The 9,861-nt window shown below is 41.9% G+C and overlaps 1 protein-coding gene across 1 annotated transcript in view; it reads right to left on the bottom strand.

The window, feature by feature from the left end:
- Window positions 1-9,861, bottom strand: part of LOC109827921 (auxin transport protein BIG) — a 26,183-nt gene that overhangs the window by 13,256 nt on the left and 3,066 nt on the right. The window contains exons 3-6 of the mRNA XM_020394945.1: window positions 9,283-9,448; window positions 3,099-9,184; window positions 1,881-2,528; window positions 30-76 (exon numbers count right to left, since the gene is read on the bottom strand). Of these exons, the coding sequence (XP_020250534.1) occupies window positions 30-76; window positions 1,881-2,528; window positions 3,099-9,184; window positions 9,283-9,448 (6,947 nt within the window). The remainder of the gene's footprint in view (window positions 1-29; window positions 77-1,880; window positions 2,529-3,098; window positions 9,185-9,282; window positions 9,449-9,861) is intronic.

The raw sequence follows: 9,861 nt of genomic DNA, 5'->3' as shown, positions 1-9,861 counted from the left end.
CCTCCTCAACCGGTTTAGGAACCGTAATCACCCCCAGCTCTGTGAGAGTCTTGGCTGGTCCCCGTTTTGTCACCCCCTGCTCAGCTAATTGATCACTAGGAGATGGATATTTGAAGTGGTACTCATTTCCACTCCGGGTCGCGAAGACTTCCTGTTCTTCGTCGGAAAGCGGGAAAGTGGCGATTCTTTCGTCATCTTCCCCTGGGATAGCAGAAACTCCATGTAGGCATATAAAATTGCTTATAGGTCCCTTAGCTCAGCTCGGCACAAACCGACAAACCAATGAGGCAACGAGATTGACTAATCGCACGCAAGCAACGGAATACGTCCATTCGCGTGCGGGATCAAGCTAAGTGTTCGAAGAGTCAACAAGTCATCCAACCAAGGGCATACTCGGACGAATCACGATCGAATCAAGATCGGTTTCAGACTCAAATCGACTTACTGCCAAATCAGATCAACGAATCAGAGTCTGAATCAACCAAATCACGGACAGAACCAAAAGACGAAAACACGACGGAACCCAACACCTAGGGGACTCGGCCAAAACCGAGCCACCTCTGGGTGGCTCGGTGGCCGAGCCACCTATAGGTGGCTCGGTGGCCGCCGAGCCACCTAGGTGGCCGGCCACACTGTGCCCAAGGCACAGTGAGGGTAGCCTATAAATAGGCCACCCCCTTGTTCATTTGAGGGTTGGAAATTTTGGAGAGAGGCGAAGCCCTGCTGGATTGGAGACTCAGAACTTAACAAGATTCAAGCTTTGGGACTTCGAGGACTTGCACATCCAGATCTGGTGCTCGACGATCATCAACGCCAAATAAGGCAGGAGTTCGAGAGGACCGGATCTCAGATCTACGTTGCTACACTCCGGATCTAAGCTTGGTCTTAGATCCCGAGACTTGGACGATTGTTTCCTTGGTGAATCAATCCTCCCCGGCTATTATTTCCTTGGTGAAATAATACCCGTTGTACTGCGTAGATCCGACCGGATCTAGATCGCGCGGTGGTCCACGGATTAACCCCGGCGTCGGCAAAGAACCCACACAAGCAAGAGACCGCAAAACAGGATCTTGCGATTCGTTCGACAAATAAGGAGAAAGTTGTAATTTTCTTTATTTCTTGTGTTATTTGATTTTCGTTGTAACCGGATCTAAAAAAAGACCGGATCTTTGTAATCGATAAACTATTACAAGAATTTGCAATGGAATCAATGATGAAGAAAACAACGATTTTCACCGCGAACAATCTGGCGACCACAGTGGGAGCCGACGATCTCGCTGACGAGATCGATGCGTCGCAGCCGCGGATTTCAATTCCGATCGTGGAGGAGATTGAGTACGAGTTTGACCAAACTAAGTTCGAGGAATACTTGTCCTCGTCTGGATCAACCTCCCCCCGCAAGTCTAAGAAGTCCAAGTTCTCCTCCAGGAGAAAGGTTCGTTGGTATGAAGAAGTCGAAGCCACCAACGAAGATCTCGCCCCGTTTGATGCCAAAGTCGCATCGGGTGAGATTCCTCCAGTTTCCAACAAGGTCAGATCTGCTCTGGCCAACTCTTCTGCCACAGAGGGCGTGGTGACTCTCTCGAAGAGAGCCCGCAAAAGGCAACGTCAACGCCTTGCGAAACGATTCGCAAAGGCCATGGAGTCAGTTGACGGGATCCGCTACAACGTGGATCTGAAGAACAAAAGAGGCAAGCAGCCTCAACAATCAACGAATGGTGGTTCCTCCAAGCCGCCAACAATGGAATGGATCCGTGTCAAACAGAACCGATCGACGCTGGAGGAGCGCATTCGCAAGTGCCGCGCACTATCAGCGCAGGCACGGGCTCAAGCCCTGGAAATGAAATGTACTGTTAATGAATGAATAAATAAACTGATACCTGTGACAACCATAGGGAAGCAAGGCTTCTTACGTGATAGTAAACATCTTTCTTAGGAAAGACCGCTTGAAGAACAAGACAAGCCGCAGACTGCAACAGTGGTTCCCGGTCACTCTGAAATATGGCTTCCAGTAAATTCTTGCATTTGAGCTTGTTAAGCTCCACATGTACATCTTCAACTTCAGCAGAAATATGCAACTTGCATGCTGAATAAATCCTAGAGAGAAGCCAGAGAGCATCTGCCATAACTTGCTCATGTACAGGAGCAGTTTGCATAATCCGTTGCTTCCTGCTAACACCACCACCAAAACTAACCCCAAGAGCATGTGCTTCCATGTCCAGGACTGCATCCATTTTTTCCTTCCAACCAAATTCATCCTTTGCTCGGCCATAAATTTCCATACAATCTATTCTTGGCATCGTTGAACCATCAAAGGTTTTTCCAACAGAGACTGTAAATTCTTCATCAGCCAGAAGTGATTCAGCAACTGTAAAAGGGATGTCATACCATGAACGCATGCCTTCATCCAATTTAATAACTCTCTGAAAGATGGTGATTTCAGAAGGAATATGTCTTGCTGATGTATTACCCACGTGTATACGAAGACCCACCATGACTATATCAGGATTTGAATTTGATACTGTAACCTGGAAAAGGAAAAAAGATCATGATATTGACATCTTGTTAGAACCTATAGAATCCAACTATAGCTGATGAGGCAATACAACTGAACAGAGCACATCAATACAACTATAAAAAAAACCAAATGGGAGCAATCTAAAATTTAAAGGAATGGAGGACATGCCCTCTTTTCCATTTTAATTCAAAGAGTAAAATAGTAATTTCACAAGGAATAATTATGTCTCCATTTCTTTTTCTTTTTCTTAGTTTCTTCTAGAACTCCATATCATTTCAGTGTCATGAAAATAAAACCCAAATAATTTAATATTCTTATAAATATTATAAAAAGAAAGTGATAGATTCATTTAAGAAAAAGTAAATGTATGTAATTAAAAAACCAAGGTTATAAACATATATGTATCCTACTACTATACATAAAGAAAATCATGAGGGTATGGATAAAAAAATACAAGTTTTCATACTTCGAAAAAAAATTTAAAAAATGTAAGAAACTAATGTTTTCATATCTCGTGAATTTGCATGTACCAAGTTTGTAGTATATGTATTAGCACCACCTGGTTTTGGATGAAAGTTACCTTGAACCCTGCAGCACTTGAACTTTCTAAAAATCCATCATCTGATGTCAACCGCTGCTTAATACTTTCAGAGTCACTGTTCTTCAAGGCATCACAACTCAGCTTCACATCTGCTGTGATACAAGTTGTTTTCTCAAAAAAATCAAGGGGAAATTCCGTGTTTGAACCAGCATAGGCTCTGTTACTGAGAATGCTGGATCCTATCTTTTTTGTTTGATCTGGATTCGTATTCACTGTAGTGTTTGATCCCATCAGAATATGTGAATAAATTTGAAGGCTACCATCATCATGCAAAACGAGAGAGTGAGTTTCATCTTTAGATAAAGGCTTATAGGCAGCAATTCCGACCAAAGGCAAAGCTGATCCTCCACCATATCGCATGTGCTGTGCTAATACCTCACGAGGGCTCAAGGACACTATAAGTGCAGCATTTGATTTAAGACTCGAAAGACAAGCAAAAAAACCACTACCAGGAAGCAATTCTCTCCAATGATGCAATGCAGCTGGTTTGACTTTATTATCTTGCTCATCTTCATATACAGCTGATATCTCGCTAAGGGAAGCTGCATTTGCATCCAGACGGCCCATTATTGAAGTTCCATCTTGGTAAGATAAGAAGAGCAACCTGTAAGATGCAGCAAAATGCAGTGAAAGACCTTTTGACTGCATACTCTTGCCCTGAACCTGGATGATCTCACTCAGTTCTTTTGCCCCAATATCTCCCTCCATTGAAACTTGCAGCCTGAATAGGCGTCCAGATACTGACAGAACAAGAAGAAACACTTTCCCCATGGGAGCTGGGACAAGTGTTGCATCCATAATCAGATCATCACATAATGTGGAATAATGTACGGGACTAATGTTATCCTGGGAAAGGTCGTATATCTTTACAAACATGTTTGTGACCACCATTAATTGGACCTGAGAACCAGGAACCCACTCAACTTTACGAATATAAGCACCTTGTAGAGCAAGTTCAAGAGCAAGGCGATCAGTTACTTCCCCGCGAGGATTTACAGTAAGCACCTGGCAGTCTTCATACCCAGCTACGACAAGATAATTTTCTGTGACAGGATTGAACAGTAGATGAACTATTTCAAATCGTACAATGTTCTTGGAAAGCGGCTTAGCATTGGTCTTATCCGCTGTCACAGGTGCAACTGTAGGCTGTCCAATTAGTTGTCCAACATCAAATATTGCCACTTTGTCGCCTTCTCCAGCAGCAAGCCTACCTCTAACGCTGATGCTAAGCAATGACTTGGTAAGAGAACCACTGGCCAAATGTGATTTCAACTCCCTGGAGTTCGGATAATCAGCTTTTATCTTCAGGTCAAATGAACCACTTTTATAAGCTTTTTTTAACTGAAAAAGATCAACATTGTATGATAACACCTTGTCATCACCTAGTAGTACCTTTTTATCTTTAGAAAGGTTTGATTCCCTATGATTGAGCACCGTAGGAAGCAGTCTATTACAGAGTTCAAGTACTTGATCTTCTAGATTAAGATTCTCCAGCATCACAGGCAGTCCTTCTTGTACCTCTCTAGGGATGGACAACTTAAGAAAATTGTCAATATCTGCAGAACACAAATCATCATCCCAGTCTGACTCACTGTCTACTATGGGATCGCCATCCTCAGGAAAGGGCAGAAATGGTTGAAAGTTACTGGTACTCTGAGCTGGCATACTGCTGCTTCCAGTAAGCTTCCGCGGCTTCAGACACTGACAGCTACTTCCCCTAACACCACCAGCACCACAGTCACAGAAAAAGCGACTGGATCGAGAATAAACAACCCGATGTCCACGATGGCAAACCTTTGCACAGATAGAACAGCAGCCCTTAGAAACAGTCAAGTCGCAAGTATAACAGAAATACCAGTGTTGTTCCACAAAGTTGCTGCCACTAGATGTGAATGTGCATACTTTAGAGGCAAGCGCTCTTTCACTATTACACTCCTCTTCTTCAACTTTGTATATGCTACCCAATTCCCCATCTGAGGTCCCGTCGTCATCATCATCCTCGTCTACAGAGGTGGCATCACATTCGATTGAAGCAGAAGATCGTTCTGCATTTGTTGGAAGAAGTAAATTTTCTGTATCTTTTCTTGAACCATCAGATTTCAAAAGTACAGATCCCGAGCCAAAACTATTGCTTGCAGAAAGCTTGGACGGAAGTCCAGATGAGGTATTCTTATTTGCTCCCAGGTCACCCAAAACAGCACCTAGAAAGGATAAAAGGAACTTCAGTCCAGGAAGCAAAGCTTCATCACCTACCAAATTGCCCATTAACCTCACAGTCTTCTCCACAAGTAGCTTCATCGAGGACTCCCCATTCAAAAGTTTGATTATAGAACTGAAATAAGCTTTGGCACTATTGATATCATGTAGAGTAAATGCACTATCAAGCGACATAAGCATTGCCTCAATAAATTGACTGTGGAGCTCTGCTGAAAAGCCATCACCCGGTTGTAATGCTAGACGTGTCACCAGTTCCATGGTTGAGTCTCTGAGTGCAGTGGAACTTCCTTTTGCAGTAATGATCCCATCTGAAGACTTTGTAGTGCATCCTAAAAGCTTAATTTCCAACCAATGTGATAGACGGAGCAAGTCCATTCCAAGAAACTTCTTTTGCAACCTCTCTTTCAGAGCAGGACATTGCTCGTTAGCTAAAAGATCAACAAGCAAGTTAACTACCTTCAAATTAACTGCCTCCAAAGAGCATTTCTCTAATGCATCAATGAGAACCAAGATATCACCATGTTGTTGACCAAAAAGTTCCTTGACTTCTTCAGACACACATGTATCAGAACCCACGTAAAATTGGAAAACTGCAGCTTTAGAATCGTCATGTTGAAGACCATAAATAATATCAACAAGACTTGTAATAAGCATTTCATGGATTTCAGCATCTGCTGTCTGTCTGGAATTGATGTCTGCTAAGAGGCCCTCTATTTGTTTCAGTCCATACAAATCACTCAAACCTGACAGTTTTCTCTCACGAGGAATCAAACTAGCAAATATTGCTTCACAATTATTGTGGATGGATTCAAAAATTTTATCAGATCTCACAGCCATTACAGAATCAAGAAGATGGCAAGCTAAATCAGTTTCAATAGGAATGTTTTCTACTGCAGCTTTCACTTTGAGATAAATATCCAACATACAAACTAGTTCTCTAACAGCAAGAATAGAGGAAAGAAGAGTACCACTGGAGGAATCAGGATGTACTGGAAAGCCATGCAGGACACCCTCCAAGAGGAAACTGTTCATATTTCCTCTATCTTCTTTTGCGACTATTTCATTTGATTTCAATAAGAGACCATATAAGGATTCCAGTAGTGAAGGACTAGAACCACACTTCTTGAGTAAAACCTCTTGTCTGTTCTTGTCAAACCCGTTGTGCTTAAGCAACAACAACGAAGAAAAGCCATCCCCATAATCTCTCTTCTGATCAACTAGTGAAAGAAATGCTTCCTGAAGAACTTGCAAATACTTCCTCAGGAATGAGGAGAGTAATCTTAAAAGCAGTCCACTTTTACTCTCATTAAATATATTAGCAATTATGCTTTCTGCAACACAGAACCCATTTCCATCACTCGGTTGAATCCAACCCTGCTCAACCCCAGGAATCTCATGTATCATAGCATATTTGCAAATGCCAGAATGAAGCAGAGAGAGTATTAGGGATAGCCATGCAGCCTTCCTGAAGACGTCCCAACTTGGCACTGCAAGTTTATCTGGTAATTGCTCCCTGTCTAACCGCTGAAGTAGATCCAAGATGACCTCTGAGAGATTAATATTCTTGCTAACAGCAGAAGTATCATTCAAAGCAATATGGCCGAAGTGAAAGAAAGACTCGCTATTCGACAAGTCAATACCAGCCCAGGTGCTTCCCAAAGGAAGCATATTCCTCGCATCAGGACTGATACTGAAAACAGTACCCCAGCAAAGCAAGTATATGTATCTTTCCACAATAAGTTGATCCACAGTTTCAGCTTTTCTACCTCTCCAGAAACTAAGTATCCATGAGAACTTGGAAATGATGTCAGCGCAATTCAAGCCTAGGGCTTGGAAAGCACTGTCACAGGCTACAACAGGATGAGGCACAGTATCAATCATCTGAGAAAGCAGCAGATTAAGATCTGCAGCTTCTTTGATGGCATCACCTAGAATACTCTCCACCACAATCGATGTCCAGGATGGCACATGATCAATTAGGGACTCTGAAAAATATGCTCTGAATGGGGCTTCCCTCAGTCTAGATTTCAACCGCAGAAGCAACCATGAAGGACAAGCAGATGGGTAAGATACCATATGTCGCAGCACCAAAACTAGCCTTGAAACAGTAATAGCCCAGCAGAGAAGCTGCCTTCCACTGAATCCAGGCTTAGGTGCATCTATTTTTCTGACAGAAGAAAATATATAATTTGCTAGAACAGCTTTGTCACTTTCATTAGACAGGTGGAAGGCTATCAACAGAATTTCCAAGTAAAAGGTGCAAGGGAGAGTCTTAAAGAAATCATTAGCTCCAGGACATTTGCAGCTAATATCCTTTGCCTTCTCAAGAACGAAACCAACAAAGGCTTCAAAAATTTTCATTGTCAAATGACTATCATCTAAACCCACTTGAGCAATAAGAGCATGAGATAATAGAGTAAGAGTATAATTATTATAGATGTATGCTCCGTTTTCTACCTTTAGGACTTGATCAGCAATGTGTTCTTTAAGAGAGCTCGACAAAACACGGCGAACAAGAAGATTCTGCAAAAGATCAAAGCATAAGTCACTAACATTCCCATGTGTCCCCTGTGATGACAAAGCAGTACAGTTCCCAGAATACTTTTCATCCGGCACAGAAGATTGACAGGTAAGCAATGAGATTAGGAAATTTATGTGGCTTTTATCAATCTTTTTGCAGGCATCATCATAAACTGCAAAATTCCATTCTGAAGAGAAGATATTCTCTTTGAGAAAGCCCAACAGTTCAGTAGTCGCTTGGATCAGCAAAAGATGACTACTCGAGACATCAGGAACTGTATTAGTTGGTTGATCAAGCCCATCTGACAATCCAGCAGGTCGGCTAGCTTCTGAGAAAAGATTCCCAAAAATGGCTTCATCTTCATGTCCAGCTGTACCATCAGTTTCCAAGGTAACAGCAGTTTTCATGCAGCTTTCTTGAAACCTTTCCACCTTCGGCTTTAATTTCAGTCCTTCACAGTGAAGGAAAAAGGCAAGATGAATCAAATCATCCAGCCATTGCTTTGATGGAGGAAATAATGTCCTTAGATATTCTTCATACGTATACCTCTTAAGCAAATGAAATTTCTCAGAATGAATTTGGTAAGAAAGACCACCCATTGCAGAACTGCACAGGTAGTCAGGTATTTCCTTCTGATTATGTGTATAAGACGCCCAATTTTTAGCTTCTTTGAGAAGCTTCAGAACATGTAAAACAATCTGAGGCCAGTAAACCAATGGAGGCCTAGAAGAAGATTTTGACTCATCATACCTCCACGTCTTAGAATCCAAAATGTCTAAAATGGAGGCAAGCAAACATGCACGAATGTTCTGAAATACATGGCCATCCAAGAAAATGACCTGGACAAGCTGTAGAAATTCCTCCAGTACTAGTAATACAGGGCCCCCAAAATTGCCAGTGCTCGTTGGACTACAGGTTACGTAGTCCATTTTCAATCTGAACAGTGTTGGAATTGTATCTGCACAGCCTATGATTGCATGTAACAGCTCAGCATCAAAAGCATCAAGATGAATTTCCTTGGCAAGGTATCCTATTAATTTAAGGATCCTGTGACTGAAGGACAATCTCACGCTAAAGTTAGCATCTTGTGTTTCTATCTCAACTGAAACGAGGGAGCCATGAAGTGTTTTACAAAGCATAAGGAGGCGAGGGATGCATTTCAAATGGATAGCTACCCAGTGTTGTGCCAAAGACGCTGTGCTGTCTATAGAGCGAGGTAAAGGAGATTCGGCAAACTGTGTGGCAAGAATATCTGGTTGCAAACACTCTGAAGAAAGGTTCTTCAGAATATCCTCCACTGAACTCCCATTCTTCAAAGAATTAACACCTATACCAGAAAAAGCATGTAATCCACTTGCTAGAAAAAACTAAAATCAGTGAGTCAGTGGAAGTAGAGTCTAAATATGCATACAGCATAGGCATTACCTTGCAAATAAAATATAGGATCATCATGCAAGCTCAGGCTATCGGGTTTAACAGGGATTACTGACAATAGCTCTACATAGGAATTTATGTGGTCTTGGTAAGTTCCGCCATGTTCCCTGAATGAAACAGCACAGAGAGCTACTTCCAACAGCTGCGCCAAGCTATTCTGTTAAATGATGAGAAGTGGGTATGATGTTAGAACTACTTGAAGTAATAGGAAACATAAGTAACACTGTAAAAGCATCCACCTACAAGGTAAACCTTAAAAAAGCAGAAATTTAAAAGAACTCAAAGAAGTTTCCATTTTCTCCGAAATGTAAGAATAATAACTGAAAACCAAAATAAGTAGAAAAGTTGGACAAATCAAGGCATCCAAGAAACTAACAAATAGGGTAGTTTTCACAAAAGCCCCCCATGAACTTTGGTGTGCTTTGCACAAAACCCTCTTAAACTTCATAAAAATTAGATAAAGGCCCCATGAACTTGTTTCACTGAAGTACCATGACCGATGGAAGTTGGTTTAAGATGTCATATGCTTCGGATGTGACATGTTTAGGACATCTTTGCCCATTGTAAAAT

Source organism: Asparagus officinalis, unplaced genomic scaffold (genome assembly GCF_001876935.1).
Source record: "Asparagus officinalis unplaced genomic scaffold, Aspof.V1 AsparagusV1_Un553, whole genome shotgun sequence".
NCBI classification, from domain to species: domain Eukaryota; kingdom Viridiplantae; phylum Streptophyta; class Magnoliopsida; order Asparagales; family Asparagaceae; genus Asparagus; species Asparagus officinalis.
The sequence above is the reverse complement of the archived record's forward strand: the minus strand, read 5'-3'. Positions and strand labels throughout refer to the sequence as shown.